At 39.0% G+C, this 18,585-nt stretch overlaps 1 protein-coding gene across 7 annotated transcripts in view; it reads right to left on the reverse strand.

The window, feature by feature from the left end:
- Nucleotides 1–18,585, reverse strand: part of TRIP12 (thyroid hormone receptor interactor 12) — a 71,770-nt gene that overhangs the window by 26,803 nt on the left and 26,382 nt on the right. For 4 of the 7 annotated variants that reach the window (XM_088528535.1, XM_088528532.1, XM_088528533.1 and 1 more), the window contains exons 3-13: nucleotides 14,805–14,930; nucleotides 13,009–13,808; nucleotides 6,920–7,025; nucleotides 6,110–6,246; nucleotides 5,085–5,168; nucleotides 3,575–3,670; nucleotides 2,473–2,621; nucleotides 1,172–1,207; nucleotides 995–1,090; nucleotides 507–599; nucleotides 209–370 (exon numbers count right to left, since the gene is read on the reverse strand). In XM_088528535.1, coding sequence (XP_088384661.1) covers nucleotides 209–370; nucleotides 507–599; nucleotides 995–1,090; nucleotides 1,172–1,207; nucleotides 2,473–2,621; nucleotides 3,575–3,670; nucleotides 5,085–5,168; nucleotides 6,110–6,246; nucleotides 6,920–7,025; nucleotides 13,009–13,808; nucleotides 14,805–14,930 — 1,885 coding nt within the window. The remainder of the gene's footprint in view (nucleotides 1–208; nucleotides 371–506; nucleotides 600–994; nucleotides 1,091–1,171; nucleotides 1,208–2,472; nucleotides 2,622–3,574; nucleotides 3,671–5,084; nucleotides 5,169–6,109; nucleotides 6,247–6,919; nucleotides 7,026–13,008; nucleotides 13,809–14,804; nucleotides 14,931–18,585) is intronic. The other 3 variants (XM_088528539.1, XM_088528538.1, XM_088528537.1) reach the window with 2 other exon arrangements.

Genomic DNA, 18,585 nt, shown 5'->3' on the forward strand with positions numbered 1-18,585 from the left:
ATGAATAAAACACATTTACAAAAATATGGAATCTGCACATACCCCAGAATACCATGGCTTAACAGTATAGAAACTTCAAGATATTTACCAAATGACTCCTTGCAGTAGCAAACACAAGTGATACACAGTAGGATTAAGACACCTAGAAGGAACTTTATATTACTTTTAGGTCAAAGTGAAGACTTACTGTTTTATAAAAGCCTCTTACCTGATGGGTTAACCTTTGCGTAAGCAGTGGCAAAGAATCTGCCACAAAGTGAAACTCATCAGGCGTTATACTCTGACAGCAGTTAGCAGCAATAGCTAGTGCGTTCCTCTGTGCATTTATGCTGAAGAATTCCAGATACAGCAAGCAGTCTGCCAACCCACCCTGTCACAGATAAATAGACAAGCCTTGACACTCTGTAATTTTAGCAGCATTGAGAAATTAAGAACTTTATTTTAATTCAGAGAAATTATGGATCACATAGATCAGCTGAAGAGATACAAATTTCTTCTATACTTACTGCCTGCAGAATAGCTTTACTATGTCGTCGTGATAACATCTCCAGGGCCGTCAGTGCCTGCTCTGCCACATCAATGCACTGAATAACTTGCAGCTAGAATAAAACAGGAACATTCACAGTTCTTTCAAACTGGTTTAGCAAATAAGCTATCTTCATTGACAATGGGAGAGTCAGCACATGCTAAGACATATGCTAATGCAATTGCACTGCTACTTGCAACCTAAGTTGCCAATTTAAAGCTAGACCAGCTGTGTAGCTGCTTCAAGAGTTTGCAGTGCATATACACTACTCTCTGCAACACCAGTCAGTTTTCTGCAAATCAGACAATACCTTTCAGAAAGAACAGGAACAAGGAGAAAACCCATCCTTAAAAGTTTCTCCTGGACAATGTAGTATCTTGTAAGTTATGGAAAAATATGTCTTAAGGGTAAACCTGAAGTTAAAATATATTTAATAATAATAATAAATACTGTTCCAATTAATTCTACCTTTTCCAAGAAGACAGGAATTGCATCTACCACTACAGCAGAAGATCTGGGAAGTGCTTCCATCATGTATGTTAAGGCCCGACAAGCATGGTTCATCTATAAATAACAGAGAGAATTAAATTCAGATGATAGACTTTTCTCCTTCAATAAATTTATTGTGTATTACAAGTCACTTACAATATCAAAGTTGTGCTCCATCTGCAGCAATGTTATCTGTTAAAAAAAACAAAAAACTTAATTTAGCAAAATACCAATTTATCAGCAAAAATAAGGTACAAACATCACTGCAGCTTTTGACTCAATATTAACTTCAGTAAGAGTTTCAAGAGAGCAATTAAGCAAAGCATGACCTCAAAACCAGAGAACACTTTTTAAAACATATGTTTGATAACCATATCGCTCTATTCATGTAACATTACTCAAATTAGAATAGCTTCTTTTACACAGGCATCTAACAATTGTGCGCATGTTGTAGTAACGTGAAGGGATAGTTACACTGTAAGAGAGGTTAATCTGAGAATGCTGTGGAAAAGGCTACAAGTTTTTCTATACATTATTCTACACATCTGCTATTCTATACATCTGGTATAAGTTATTCTACACATCTGCTCCAAGAGCCATTTCCATCCCGACAAACATATCCTTACAGAGTAGGATTATCTTCATTCTCATAAAGTCATTTCTGTTATTCTCACCACAGTACTCAAAGACATACAAAAAAAAAAGTCCAGTCATTACATTGTTTAAATCCACCTAGCAACCTGTATTTCACAAAGGCTACGGATTTCACCATTTTACTGGTCAAACGCAGAGTGAGCTGCAATTTCTACTCATTTATTTTTGGAGGGTGCAATCCTACTTCTGTTCACATTGGACTACTTGCTGCAGTTTTTATTAGAAGTTAAAACTTCAGTTCTCCAAGGGGGACACTACTGACAATAGGCACAGAAAGGAGTTTATTTTTGGTATCCACCAATTCCTACCACAGGAGAAGGACTCAGTGGTCAAAAGGCTCTTTTAAGGTGCAACCTAAGGTTACAGGTTCTAAATAGTAGGCCAGGAAAGAATATACTGCTCTGAGAAAGAAAAGACATAGTATTTGTAGATCTTAGAGCAAGAAAGCTGTAGAAGTAAACTAGAAGCCAAGGAAATTTTTGCTATTAAATATCAGAGAGCACACTCCTTACACTGTGGAAATGACCTCTTCTGTATACTTGCAAGAGCAACAGAAGTCACATTTTCTATACACCGGTTCACATTATTAGCTCTTCTTTAATAGATGAAAGTTTACGACACTTGAAAAATGGCTCACAAATAGCCGTTATATATTGAAAAAGAGAGGGGGGAAAAAACATCCTATATTGCCCCTCCCAACATTACCTCCAGCTATAAGCAACAAATACCTCTTGAAGTTCAGAATATTTGATTCAAGCAAAACACTGATCAGAATATCATGACTTCCATAAAGCTATCTTTACCAAAGCAGGTACAACACTCTTGACTGGAAATCCTCCCAATGTTTCTTCATTTCCCATGACCAACAGCTGGCACATCTCAATCACTGCCTGCAGCTGCTGACTTTCATCAGTGGCTTGGAGACCTTGTAGAAGCTGTTGGGCTTTAGAACCTGGGTATTGCGGAAAGAGATATCAGACAAAGAGATACTGGAGGATTCAAGGCAACTGTTTTATTTCTGCCAGAAGGGAAGACCAGAGATCGCTTGCATTCCTCTGTATGAGGCAGGGAGGCAAAATCTCATTCTTGGCTACCTTTCCAGTGCTGACTGGTCAACATAGGGAGTCCACCACACACCACAGCCATCTTGCCAACCTACAGCAGGTGACAGAACCCACACATCTTCATCTTTTCTGAGCAAAGGCCTTCAACACACACCCCCTGGATAATGCACCACACAGTACTCATTAGACCCAGTCTTCATCTTGGCAGGTAGCAAAACAGTCTGCCTTTGGCTCTCCTGAAAGCTGAAAGGACTTGGACTGGAAAGTAATGCAGCTAGATAAAGTGCATAAGACAGACATGGTGGAACAAGAGTAAGGAGCCACAGCCCCAATGACACACTGTCCAAAAGAACCAATCTCTGCTGGACATACCCAAGACACTGGGAAACTATGACCAATATACCTTAGGAATTCGCACACCCTAACACTGTTAAAGCTAGCTCATGCACTGACTTAAAGCTAGCAAAAAACCCAAGGGGTTGGGGTGGGTCTTTTGTTAAGCAGCCCATCATGCAAAATAAGCCCAAAAAGGAAGAAAAAAGGAAGGAGTGAAAGGGGAAAAACCCTCCCATCCCCACCTAAACAGAAACATTAAGATGTCCAAAAAAAAAAAAAAAAAAAAAGAAAAGAAAAGAAATAGGCAAAAGCAAATTTCTCTTCCTTATAGGAAGAAAAGCAAATTAATAGTACTGACGTTGTCTACCACTATGGTGGCACAGAAGCCTCCAACATATACACCATTTTAGTAAGAAACGTAGCTAACACAGATACTAGGATTAAGCAATGTCTGAATTCTACTAGTCTGGAAGTGGAAAGAATTAAGTCAACAAACTTTGCTTACTAGCTCCACTTCCAATTGTCCTGTGGAAGAGCTGCGACATCCGAGGACCAAGAGGGCCAAACAGGTGAGGAGGAAGACCCCTAGCCTCTAACAGAGCTAAAAGCAAACAGAGGACAACAACCATTGTCAAAGCTTCTACATACTTTTTCAAAAGTTCAAATTCAATAATGCTACAATTTCAGGCTGCAGGACCTTCAAAACTTTACAAAGAATAATTAGAATTAGATTACACCATCTACCTAGATTTCTGAAAGAACAAAAAAGACCACCTTTAGGGAACAAATAACTTGAGTGCACCAGGCTATTAAGGTCCACAGGAATTAAGTCACCCACTGAGTTTCTGGAAGTTACATATTTCACAGAACAAATCTAGGCCTCTAAACTGATACTAGAAGTCTAGATCTAGAATACCAAACGTACTAAGCTGTGAACTCAAACATTAACAAAATAGGTTAAATTTATCTTCACATTTCCAGTGGAGAAAAAAGTTTATTATGGGAATCGAGTTAGTGATGATTAATCTCGGAGGACCTGAACAAGATTCACAGCTCTATTTGCTGTTGAGTACTAGACTACTAAGACTACTATTAAGACTACAGAAAAAAAAAAAAAATTCCTCTACTTCAGTTAGATGGTAAGTGGGTGATTCTGATTCTTATTGTAGTAAGTCTGAACACTGCCCATCAATCCAAAAGAGAATTAATAATAAAAAAACAATCTAGTTCAGAATACATTATGCGCACCTATGCTTAATGATACCCTATAACAAGTGAACTGGAGTGATTTAGCGCTTATTTCCAAGCATTTTCATGTTAAAGATCCAGAACATCTCAAAACTGTTTTTTGAGAAGAATGATCTCAGAGCTCTTTGCACTACATGGGCAAAATCCCTCAAACAATTACATGATATACAGACTGATTTTACATCTATCTGTCTGAATTCTGACTTTCACAGACATCTACATATATCTTTGTGCGACTTTGTCAGACACTGTATCTTTCTATATCCTAAAAGCAGGAAAATAAGTATTTTCGGGATACCCAAATTTTGCTTGGGGAAAGCTTATAGTAACAATAACAAGCACAAAAATATTAAGTAGAAGTAGGCAGAGTAACAACAGGACTAATCAGGCCTAAAAAAAATTAAATCAGAAAACTTTTTCTTGTAAAGACATTTTTGTATGTCTAAGCTAACCGCTAACACACTCACAACAGGGCTGTGTTCTCTCTCCCAACCTAACTGAAAAAAGCAACCAACAATACATTAAGTGTAACACACTACTAAATGAATCCTTACACTGTATCACCCATTCAGACATCATTTCCGAATTCTTGCATCTTTAGTGAATTAGAATTTGTAACTCCAAACTTCAAAAGCAAGGGATCTCATTCACAGATAGACACACAAACTACAGGTTTCCAACTATATATTATACAGAGGGTGTTTGGACCCTGTAAGTAACCATAGTAACACAATAACAAATTTGTAAATTAATATGAGCTTTCATACCTTGTAATCTTCCCATCTCAGAGTCATCTGACTCACTTTCTCCAGAGGTTGTCATACCTACAGCTCCAGCAACTGAACTAGAAGCTAAAAAAAATAAAATAAAATAAAATAATGATTAGCAAGTTGCTGTCAAGCTGCAAAATTCCCATCAACTCTAGCATTAGGACAAGTGGTTCTCAGGATACTCTGCACTTAATACTGCTGCAGTCATACTTCTGTACAATTGCTACTCCAACAGTCTGTCTACTGCTCTAGTGCTTTACAAAAAGGCACAAGGCACTATATCAAACCAAGATGATGAAAAATAGCTAGATCAGCAAATTATATTTCAGCTTTTTTCCATACATTTAGTCTTTTTTCCAGAATTATGCTGTACTTCATTTCAATTAATTTCAATTTACTGCAATGACAGAGTTCATTTTAAGAACAAAACATTGAGGTTTTCTACAAGCCAACAAAACTGTTGAAAAGCTCCTTTGAACTCACTGATGATCAGGACCAGATGATAAATTTAAGTACCATGTAATAACACAACTAAGAAATAAAATATTCCGAGTGCAAATACGGATATATTTTTAACTCATTGATAAATTTCTCCAGTATAGATAGTTCTCTACTGAAGTTATTAGCCTATCAGAATTTTAAAATACTTTCCAGCAGTTACAAAAGAACTTTTGCAAGTAAATGCACGTCTTTTACAGTCTGAACAATTTGGTCTTTCTCTTCAGTTGGCCCTACAGTAATTTATATAGCATTAGCTGAAATTAGTTTAGTTTCCGGAAGCCACCTCCTTTCCAGGAGGAGCTTATTGGAAACAGCTTGGAGACTATGAAAAAGCATAATTCAGATTTGTACCACATGTCCAGAAGAACAGATTCAAATGTAAAGGTTCCTCTCACTCAAACAGCCTCCAAAAGCAGTACAATTTAAATCATACTTTTCCCCCAAAGCTTCAGTATTTTACAATGCTAGGAAGTTTATACCAGAAAATAGGCTACAATGCTGCAGGTGCTCTTTCTCCTCACCTGCAGCCCCTTGGGGAGCCTCATCTGTACGTGCAGCTGAAGAGTTAACACCATCCTGGTTGTTATCCGGATCAGCCATCTTCTCTTGTCGGCGAGCTTCAGCTGCTCCTCTTTTGCCCAGGCCAGAGCCTCGCCGACTAAAGATTAAAAACACACACACACAGGTTTGGGAGCTATAAACCAAGAATTAATAATACAAGATTATTCAAAAATGTATATATATTTATATGGACCATAACCACACATGTGATTACTCCTCACTCCACTCTACTGTCTGCTTAAAAGTATTAATTCAAAACTAATTTTCCCCTGCATCAAATGACATTTCACATATTTAAATACTTTTAATATTGGCTGTTTGGATGCAGCCAGTGACAAGCACAATCAACTCAGATATACACTATCAAACAGACTCTGAGACACCATAAAGTCCTTTTTACTTTGTCAAAATAAGCAATGTTATTATTTGTAATGGTAAGTCATTCAGAATTCTTTAGCTCTTAGTGTTTATACTCTATTAAACATTACCTCACTAAGAAAAGGATGATTTGAATTTGAGATATTAGTTTTGGCTGTGTTTTCTCCCTCACTCACTTCACCCCCTGAACTAGAATACTTGAGTGAGGGAAGTTGATGGTGCCAAGTCCTGTGCACATCCGTATGTCTGTGTACATCACAGCAACTTGGCAGGCCTGCAGAACTGCAGCTACTTCTCCAATAGCACAGTAAAAGGTGGGCATGGCTAACCATGTAAAGAAATACAAATACCAATATGGCACAGTAACCACGAGTTATTGTCACGGGTTTTACCTGGTGCTAGCACAGGAGCCCGTGGTCTTTTGCCGTGTGCTCCGCCGCAAACTGGGGAGCTCAGCAGGTGGTGATTCACTGCGCTTCTTTGTAGATTTTCGTAGACCTAAGTAACATGCAAAAAATTATTTAAAGACTTACTCTTCTAGAAGTTCTACAGAAAACAAAAGGCAACAACTTTTACAGGAAAACTGCAATCAGTTGTCATCAGCTCTTTCAGACATCTTATATTAAACTGCTGCACCATGAAGAGGAAGATTTAGATAGTAGCTCTTTCACTTGCTCATCTCCATGTTGTTACTTGGCCACCTTTTCCTAATCTCTACTCTACAGATTTGAGATCTTTTCTATATCAAGGAGATACTACGGTATAGGACACAAGTCTCCTATTTCCACATGTTGATATACAATACACCTATGGCAGAAAATAGTTTTAATTTTGAGTCAAAGACAGATATACTAGATGCAGAGGTGAAAGTCAGCCACCTCTTCAAGTAAAACCTGTACAGAGTCAACATAATACTTTATCACCTTGACCAGCTGAATGCTTATTCTAGTCAGTCGGTTTGATCCACGTTACTATGGCTTATTCAAGCCTGCCTGAAATTCAAAGCCAGCACCCTTCCCGAGTCAAGCACTGCAACTGTTCAGAGCTCTCTAACAGGTATGTATCATGTTCTTATCTTAACCAGATCCCTTGAGCTCCTATCACTGTTGTAATGTCACTTTGAGCAAGTAACCCAGGATACCCTCATAACTTAGGGAAACAGATTCTGAATTTTTTAATATATTTGCCTCTTTTGAAGGCTGACATAACGGACACTAATCTGGCTCCAGGTTGTGAAGCCATCACCATCATTCCAATAGCATCTCCTACTACTGCAGAACCATATAGGGCAAATACACAAAAAAACACAATACAAGAACAATCCTATTACCAGGCTGAAATACTCCAACACATCAAAACATAGCTTCCAGACCGGAAGGGTGACAATTTGAGCATGGAAGACCAGAGAGAAAAAAAAAAAAAAAAAGAGAGAGAGAGAGAGAGAGATTCCTTCACATTCAATTTTACATTTCAGTTCCCTGCTGCATTTAACACATAAAAGCAGAAGACCAAACTCGGGGTGCATTACAACAGAGGTAGATGAAAAAGTGAAAAGATGAGACAATTATGTCATTCTGCCCTCTCCTGGCAAGCAAGCAGAACAAAGCACACACACACACCCCACAGAACACCACCAAGTTCTTAGTCACAGCAAGATCCCATACCATGGCTAAGTTTCTCAGAAATAAGAAATGCCCAGATATATAGCAAAAATACAAAACTTTTGTATTTTACAATACAAAATGCATGCTTTAACTAGCACTTCAGCACAACGTTACTCCCCTGATAAAAGATGGCTCCCGGTGCTCACAAATTCCAGTGCTGCTTTTCTGCAGAACAGGACAGTAAGATTCCAGAAGTGAGGGGTACTTTGGCTTTATATTTGAAAGAAAGGAGAAGAATGACCCCACTGCAATAGAGCTCACTGGAAAGGGTGCGCACGTGCGAATTCTTTTTGTAAACATACCACTGTTCCCAAGCCAATGGCACTCTGTTCCAAACTCAACGAACCTAAGCCCTACATTAGTTCCTACTAGCTAAGTAATAAGCAGTCAGGGAGACATTTCTATTTTAAGTGAAATAAAATAGGCTTAGCTTAAAAATAAAATCGGATTTAAGCTAAAGGCAAAGGTATCACAGGACAGCAGACCTTAATACCTTACTGCACTTCAGGTGTATGTTCAGTCACTGCTGCTTTACTACCCTCAGCCTGACCCTTTGATGTACAAAATTATTCCTTTTTTTGTTGAACTAACATTCTGCCAGTTTGGAGAGCTGAGCCAGCTCACCAAGGGTCAGACAAGTATAGCCATAGTGAAGCAGCAGGACAAGGAAGCTGTGAAATGGGTTGCCCCTTTTCACTGAAAGCATTCCATTAATCATGCTTTCCCCTTAAACAGAGTTACCTCAGGAAGAGTTAGAGAGCCTAAGGAGTTACTACTTAGTAGATGAGCTGTAGTGTAACTTAAAAGGTGCCTCAGCTTGAGTTGATTTTCTCCTCCTACCTAGTTGAGAACTTGACTCATCGCATCCTTTTGTTTGTTTCTCTTCTCTCAAGACTGCACTTCTCTACCTCTGATGGATCTACCAAGGCACATCTGCGCTTGCATCTCCCTCTATTCATTTCAAAGGCTAAAAAGGAAGTGATGAAAGATTTTTTTTCAGAGTTTCCTGCCTTCCTGCTGTTCAAAGACACTCTCTGTCCTTAAAGTATATTGTTTAAAAAGGTTTAAGTCAATCTCAAGTCTACATCTTTTGGAAAGCTCACCTTAACACATTGCCAACGTGACCTCCTGTGCCTCTGAAAGTTGTGGGAAATAAACGGCCCTGGCCTGAGGTGGTAAATAAGACAGTGCTCACAGATGGGACTGAAGATGCCCTTTAACTGTTTGAGAAAAGAAAGCACGAGTCATACTGCCATGCACAGACAGCAAGGACTTTTTGAAGTCCTTCTCTGGAGTTATCTACCAGCACAGAGCTATCATTAAGAGATCAGTCTCCAAAGACTAGGAGACAGGAGCAGAGTTGGACTTTTGATAAACTGAAAGCAAGTTAGGGTTAAGCAAATCATATTCACCCACTGCAAAACATGTAGATGGAAAATTCAGAATTACAGCTATGAGATTCCTTAGTTATGGCAAGCGGATATATTGCTTACACTCTGACATCATCCCATTTGCATGCCAAACACTCATGCTAATGAAGCTGAAGGAGAAGACCCAAACAGGCTAAACCAGAATCACTGCAGCCTAACAGAAACAAAAATTAAGATGCCCCAAGAACATCTACATATTTCAGTCTGTTTATTGGTCACTGTTTCTTTCATAAAGCAAAAAAGCCTTTTAAAGAAACTAGTTCCCAAAGTGGCTGCACTGCTTCTGCTTACTTTAACAGTATGACTGTTTTCAGCCAACTGAAAAGAAGATTAGTCTGATTAACTACCCATAAAACCAACAGCCCTTTGGTTTACAGTTCAGATAACCCAAAAGAGATTTGTCGGGGCTGGAAGCTCAGACTCTCCCAGACTCCGTGTTGGGTTGCTCTCCTCCTCCTCCTCCGGCAATAAGGCAGGGGGTGAAAAGGGGAAGGGGCAAGACCACCTTCTGTGGCTCCACTACTGCACAGCTCTAAGTCTCTGGCCACCACACACACGTGGCACCTTTGCTATAGCACATCCCAGTCCCTCACAGGCCCAAACCGAGTGCTATGTTCAGACTCTTCTTGCCCTTAACCCTTCCAAGCGTCTTCAAATCAGAGTTATACATCCACTCTATATGTTCAAAGCTTTCCAATATACCCCAACAACTCCAAAAACCTTCCCAAGTATCCAGCCAAGGCTTTTCTATCACCAGCAGCATCCCTAGCAGCCACTTGTTCTCAGCATCATCCCAGTCATCACCAACAGCTTCCATCTGCTTAAAGGCCACAGAAACACAGAGATTTTCATAGGAGCACAGGCATAATTATGCTTGTTTTCATATTGCTGCATAACAGTAAATTGACCTGATTTGCAACATTTAGAAAGGCCCTACAGAAGACAGTTCCAGAAAGGGATATGAAAATGCAGACAGATTAAAAGATAGCAACACAAAACTCCTGCATTCTAATTCTATGCTGCAGTTTCTCAGTTCGTATCTAACTCTGGTATTTGACAAAATTAGGCATGACATGTACAGAATGATTTTCTTCCACTTATTTAAATTTTATTTCTTCCTATTTAGATAAAAAGGGTGGCGGGGGAGAGGAATGATGAGGAATCCTTAGTCTAGCCTGATTTTAACTCTTCCAACAAATTTAGAAGCCTCAACAATGTCACCACTCAGTTAGCCCCAACATTAGATTGTGGGGTAGCTGAAGACTTCAGAGGTCACCATGGCTGTACTTAACGTTCAGTCTTTCTCAGGACACGAGAACCTCTGGGTATTCTCTTTCAATGAGAAACTCTCCTGGCAAGGCTCCTGTTTCTCCTCATTCCTCTCTTCTATGGAATAGGCTACTTTAGCTCTTTCAGATTTTGTTCAAAAATCGTAATTGCCCATTTGTAATCGTTTTCAATGCAAAAACTTACCTGCTTCTACTCCCTTACTCACAAGGGGTGTCACACAGAAAATAAGTTCCTGACCCTTTCTTCCTTAAGAGTCTAACACAACAATTTCTTATTTCTGCCCCAGCAGGCTTTCAATTACTGAAGCTATATGACTGCAAGATAACATCTTTTTTCAAGAAAGGATCAAATATCACTGACACACTAGCTATCAGATTAACTTTGCTGTCATCTACAGCCAAAGAGGTATTAGACCTCTTAGACTTCCAAGAACCAACTGTTAGTACTTCTGCTCTCCAACTGCTATGTCACCTAGAGGAAGCAGCTTTCCTTTACCTCTAACAAGTCTGCGATGCTTATTACTACCTTCAGTGCTCCTTCCCAGTGACATCTCATATATATGTATGCATGGACCTATAGACCCTACTTTCCTGGCTTTGTGTCATACTTGAATGTCTTAGTCCAACCTAGTTCTCTATTTTTGTGCATAAGCTGACTTTCAAGTCACTAAAGCAAGTCAAACTGGCCTCTCAGGATACCCCTTGTGGGGGTAATTTAGGCTTTTCTTCTCAAATTTGGCTTGTTTTTCAAGCTGCTGACACCTAGATTTGTTTACTTTAGGATCCCGCTGTGCTATTTCACCTTTTTGCTGGCAGATGTAAATTGTCACAGAAGCTGCCTCTGTCTTTACCTAACCATTGCTCACTTGCCAGGGGAACTTCTACTCCTCCCTTGTGCTTTTCTCCAAAAGCCACCTGTAACTCAGACTTGGCTAACAACTTGCTGGTCAGCCCTGCTCTTGCCCAGTTCCTGCCCCCTCACCAAGTCAGAGATCCCAAATCCACCACCCACCCAGTTTTGAATCATGAAGCATACAAGACAAAGCCAAGAGCAACCCCTTTCTACTTCTCCCTTTCCACTTCCCCAATCCCTTCCTTCCTGAACCAGCTTAGGTCACCCTAGAACCAATACTCCAGGCATGCAAATCATCCTAAACAAGCCTGTTAGGTCAATTAAAGCTATTTTGATTATACAGGAAGCCATCAAGCTCCTCCTGTTTATTTCACCTATTTCCTGCATTACTATGAGCTCCAAACACACCCCAGAGTTGGGACAGGCTTCTCAAAAACCTGTCTAAGCACAGGAGCAGCAGTAAGCAGATAAGGAATCTAAAGCAAGTTTTAGAGAACACATGCTACAAATAAATCTTGCAGTACACAAAGGCATATGGTGCATTCCTACGAGCTGAGTTAGACAAATATATTCTTCCAGGGAAGAAGGCTACAAGCATATCTATCTACACACTAACGAGCACAGGCTCTACCTGGAAACACCTTTCATGAGAATATCCAAACAGAGTACATCCTAGTTTAACTCGGTGCCAGAGTGAGGACATGTTTTATAATAACAATTAAAAAGATAAAATGACACTAAACCTCCAGGCACCGCAGCACTAGTTTTAAAAGATTACTGATCTTCAATTAACATCAAAGGTCCTAAACACACTAAAGAGGTAGAAAAGCAGGCCTCATACAAGAAACCACATTTTTCTACTTGTGTTTCAGCATTCATAGCTCTTGTTTTGGGATAGAAAATTGCAGAAAGCTATTTATAACAGGAAAAAAATAAAGGCGGGGGGGCAGGATTTAAGGGCTTTTTAAATACATTTCCCAATCACAACAGCATCCAACTATCTTACATATTATGAAAACTCATGTGTAAGATAGAGAAGCAACTTACACCTACAAAGCACAGACTCTGTACTAAGTCACTTGTTTCAGCTGTATTTTCATACATTGCTTTACCTAAGGGCTCAGTAGAACACACACTAGGAATTACCTAAACCCAAAAGTGACACATGTGTTGGTTTAGAGGATTTCATTTTCAGACATCCATGCTTATTCTTCCACAAAAACAAGCAAAATACCTTCAACTTACTTGCTAGTTTTGCCTGCAGTCCTGAAGGTCCAGGTTTTGATGCCTCTGACTTGGAAGAGCCTGGTAGAGACAGTTTTGTTTTAGGCAGGCTAACTTTCGGGCTGAAGCGAGCAGCCCAGTCAAACTTTGAAGAGCCACCTGTTTTACTCTGTTCTTTATCCCTGCTACTCCTTCTCGGACTGGGACTGGATGCAGAACGGGAACGTCTAGCCTTATTCTGGTCCTTTCCCTGTTTTACTCTTGCACCCTGAGGAACAGTGGAGGAAGCAGAGGCAACAGCAGAAGAGGAGGAGGACGTGGAAGCTGAAGAGGAGGAATCAGTGATGGTGCTACACCCAGCTTTGGCTGAGGTCACCGATTTTGAAGCCAGCTTGGAGGGTTTTGCTGACCTCTCTTCAGCGCCAGTTGATTCAGCTGCTGAAGCACTCTTTATACAAGACGGGCTCTCTGTCCTTTTCCTTTTCTGACTTCGGGAGCTACCAGCAGCTCCACCCTTTCTGGTGTGAGCCTTGCTTGTTGATGGCAATTGTGCACACTTGGGTTGTTCTTGGTCTAAGTGTCTCTTCTTAGATTTACTATGTGGCTTGCTAGTTTCCAAGGATGTTTCAGCGTGCTGAAGTGCTTTGGGTTTTTTAGCAGAGCTAGGAGAATTTGTCCTGTTGTAATCTGGACTAGCACTGCGTTTAACTCCTCGAGAATTGTCTTTCTTAGGCACTTGCCCCGTTTTTTGCTTTTCTGAAGTACTGACTCTTTCTGAATCTTCTTGTTGTGGTATTATAACAGCAGATGAGCTACAGCCTCTGCAGAGGTAAGCAGAAACAGCATTAGTGTTAAAATAAAGAAACCTGATACTATTATAACATTTTTGCAAGATACATGTGAGCATTCTCTAATAAGGGAAGCCACAGGTAACAAGCCTTACTCACTATTAAGTTTACACCAAGACAAGAAAAAACATGCTTGAATGAGGACAGCCACATTGCAGCTTTCAGTGCAAAACAACGACAAAAAGATCCAACACTTTGCTATCATGAAAACCCTAATAGCAGCAAAATAAAGGCACATTACTCTCTAGAAAAAGATGATGAGATGACTTGGATCTGTTTTGCTATTTTCCATTTTTCACAAAAAGGTAGAACTTCTTAAAATGACCAAAGAAACAAAAATTCAGGTCATGAAACTTAAGTGATTAGGAATATAGAGCTCCGAAACAGACCGAGGAGTGTTCAGTAATGCATAAGTAGTCTTATCTAGATCCTGGTTCAAGGTGTTTAAAAAAAAATAAAATAAAATAAAAAGTGGCAGTCTTATCAATCTTATATCTTATGTCAAAATAAAGGTAATTAACCATACACAAAAAAGGTAAAATTATCTTTGATATGACAGAAGACTGTTCCAGTGTGTAAGTAGCCAAGGGCAGGAGAGACAAGACCAAGATGACTACCCCAAACACAGGCAAATTTTAGATTACAGGCTGCAATTAATATAGGATATCACTCAGAACTACTTAGGCAGTCCTCCTCCAACATGCAAGGGGCAAGACAGAAACTAAGTTGCCCAGGACTAGTTATGCAGAATTCATTCTCTCACTGCCACACTCCAAGTTGGTGAGCTACAAGCACAAGCACCAACAAAATGCAACACACAAATACATTCACAGAATGCTACAGCTAGTTTAATTAAAAATCTACTGCTCATATGTACATTTTATAAGAACTCTGTATTACTAAACACATTAAATACAGTTGTGAAGTGCAGATAACACTCGTTAACATATGAATAGGAAGCACAGTTACCTTTTAGAAAAGTGTCCCTTGGACTGCTCAGAAGTAGTATTAGACTGCACTTTGGGTGTCTTTGAAATAGATTTTCTACTCTCAGGAGGGCTATGTGCCTTATGTTTTGCCTGCCCTAAGTGTGACCTGTCAGCAGAAAGTCAAAACAGAAAGCTATCAGGATTCTGAGATACAGATACAGACTTGTAGGTGGATTTTTTTGGAATATTTATGAATATTAAACTTCCTTTTTTTCCCCCACAATCCCTTATGTTAAGGAAATATTTGAGAAGAATCATTTGGTTTGGTTATAAATCACTACCAATGCAACTTAATTTTAAAGCACTCTATTATTTACTCATTTTAAGCAAGTCAGACATTTTCTCCCACCTGAAGTGCAGATAAATTCACATACTATTGCACAAACTCGCTAGATAACACTAAGCATATTGCTAGCACAGTAAGACACAGTTCTAGACAACATATATATATATATATACACACACACACACACTCTCATCAACTTCAAGATTGCATGCATTAAGACTTAATGCAGTTAAAAATGTTTAGAAAACTCAGTCTCTTTGCTCTTCAGTTTAAGAAGAATCAAATGGTTAAATAGGATCACAACATTTCCACTCTGTAGGAAGGCTCAGCCTTCGCCAGGTATCTTATTTCTCTAACTCCACCAGTTCCATGTTCAGGAAAAGAAAAGCAGAAATGCATGTTACTGCTCAAGAAGTCAGATGAGACAAGAAACCTGTGATGTCAGAGAAAGGAACCTGTTTCACATAGGTTAAGTTCTTCAAGAAGCTTTTAGCTGCATGCAAAAAGTAGTGTTTTGCTGCACAAGCTTGTGACTGGAGGGCAAAAGAAAACATACTACTACACTATAAATACATTTAGAGTTACATATTCACATATTCCATGTCTATTTTCAAAACCATCTGCAAGACTCGGAAGAGATAGCTCATCAGCATTTAAAACACAGCATAGTATAAATACTTGCTAGGACAAGGGACTGCTCACTTGAGCTCTGGATAAACTTTGAGAACTTCACAGCTCACGTATCCCACTTGTACTGAACATTTGAGTACCAAAAACCTTTACACAGCCTCCTACAAACGTATCCTGGTTCTAATGCTGGAGAAAAGCAAGGTATCAAAGTTAAACAAGCATGATTAGCATCAAAAATCAGTGATTAGTATTGAAGAATTAATAGGCCATTAATTCTGGATATCTATTCCTTTGAGTTGAGCTACACAAACACCTGCTTCATAACCTTGGGAGGTTGGGACAGCAAAATTGAAATGTCTTTTTCCAACCTGTGACCCTGAACATCCAAGAGTTCAGTTCAAAAGAGCAAGTGGAAGGGATTAAAGAGTTCCACAACTTCTCAAATAACTTTTTTTTTCTAGCCACACATCAGTAACCGAGGAGCAAAGGCAGTGCTATTATTCATCAGAAGTCTCCCCAGACTCTTAAGGATTCCAATAGTAACTTAAAAGTAAAGCTTGGTAGGAACAAAAAGGAAGAAAAAAAAAAAAGAGAAAAATAAAAAGAATGTGCAAGCAAGAGCACAATTCTAAATAGCTCCATGATAATCTAGCTATAGAGTAAGAACTGATCAGAATCCAAGTAGCATAACCCTGCAAATGAAACAGCCTAGCAGTTAAACCAAAGGAGGATGATATCCACCCCCTCCTACAAGATTTCTATGATAGCAAACAGCCTGCCAGTTTGGAGAGACTGCAGGGTACAAATAAAGGAATCTTGCTGCAGCTAACAAATATCATTGACCCAGCTTGTACTAAGGCTGTGGGCATCTTGCTTAGGTCTTGTTAAGAGTTAACTTGCACATAAAGTCAACTAAAACAGGTCTGATGAGCTAGAAACAGGAATAAAGTTTGAGAAATAAAGTGCTATGAAAACTACATAGACAGCTGGAAGCTTACTTCAAGACTGCAGTACTGTAAGCTAGCTGCAATATGACAATAATTCAAGGCTTTTAGCTCCAGGTTATCCAGTTACAAGCTCCCTGTTAATATGTTAACATGTCATTTGCTCAGGGGCTGCAATCGAACAAATATTCTGGCAACAAATATTGTGAGAATCACAGATTCTCACTAATGGTGAGGAATGAAGAAATAAGTATTTATTTGAGACCGTGCGTTTCCATTGAGAGGTGCAAGTCCAGGGAGACCAAGGGCTTCCTATGCTTTGGAGGGGCATTTCCACAACTTGAGACACGGGTTTTACAACCCGCACCAGGGCTTCGCTCGCTTGGACAGAGCTATCCACTGATAAGCACTTAATTTCACAGGCAGACACGCAGCTCACAGTAATGTGCTTTGCAAAAAACACCATTTTTCAGTGTTTATATAAGGAGTCCTTTGGAAACAGCAAGCCCTTAGTTTTTCTTAGAAAAACCACGAAGAAATAACTAGAAACTTCCCTGAAAGAATTATTTTGAGCTTACTAAAAATATGTTTTTGAAGTTCATTTTGAACCTTTTGAAGTTAGTTAATTAACAAAAAGAAAAGCGTTTCATCTAAGTCATATCATCAGTGGCTCAAAGTGAGACATTAAACTCTTCCAAGTATTAAGTCTTACAAACAAACAAAACTTTTAGCTGTCAAATGTGGGATAAAGAGCAATTCTGCAGATCACAAGCTAACTTCACTCTTCAGAAATTCTTCCGACCCCTATTTCATACAGTCCAATTAGCAATACTAGGTTAGAGGATTCAGCCTACATAGACAAAATGAATGTGCAGTGTATTGTTTAAAAAAAGTCATTTGGAAAAGTTAAAATGTAACACTTTTAAACATGACTCTACTAAGAAGAATGAACAATCTGATTTACATTTAAGTATTGGATTTAGTTTTGACACATGCTTCATGTAGAAGACAACACGTTATCAGGACTGGTTCTGAAACAAATTCTTTCAGAATGGAAATGGCATACCTGCCAACACATTATTCTTGTTTTAATATTTGAAATAGGTCAGCCTAAGATTTATTCCATATCCTGTTCTTGTATTAGTATCCACCATACACTTTTTCAGGACCCCTGTTTTCTCATGTAGCCTCCAATCCAAAACAAACAGGAATAAGTATTTATTGTATTATGAAAACTTGGAAGTTTAGCAAAATTATCAGCCATTCATACACAACTAATAGCATGATAGTCATTCATGTCAAATTCATATCCAACTTAAATACTTTTTCCATGTTTTGGGGGAGAGAAGACTATAAAAAATAAGTATCACTCACTTCATACAATTGGAAAAAAATACAGTTTTTGCAGTACTAGGACTTAGTTGTGGTGCACATGACCACTTCCATCCCTCTACACCAACAATACACTGAAGCACTGCTTGTAACTGAAGAGACATTATCTGCACCAGTTTCAGAAGAGATCTTGTGTACCTCAATACCACTTTCAAATTCCTCCCATTTGAGGTAAAATACTAATGACTTGGAAATAGTCAGTGGCCTAAGTAGGAATTTAAAGTTGCAAGGTCATAAATCTTCAAAATACATTAAAAAATGCAAAAGTTTGTAAAATTTTAACTCAAACTTCTCTGAAGAATTAAAGTGCTCAGCAAATTTATAAGCTTTGCATCACCTCTTATAACAGATTTCTTGACAAGAATCAGATATTCATTGTTGAAAATCCTATAGACAAAACCCTTCAATAACAGTTCATGTTCCACGCTTTCTGCTGGTCCTAAGCTGGAAAGAATCTAGGATGGAGACTTCTCTCCTCACACCATCCTCAAAAGGTCACTGCTGTCTCA

Source organism: Tinamus guttatus, unplaced genomic scaffold (genome assembly GCF_059628265.1).
Source record: "Tinamus guttatus ecotype Peru unplaced genomic scaffold, ASM5962826v1 Tinamus_guttatus_pri_ptg000311l, whole genome shotgun sequence".
Lineage (NCBI taxonomy): Eukaryota > Metazoa > Chordata > Aves > Tinamiformes > Tinamidae > Tinamus > Tinamus guttatus.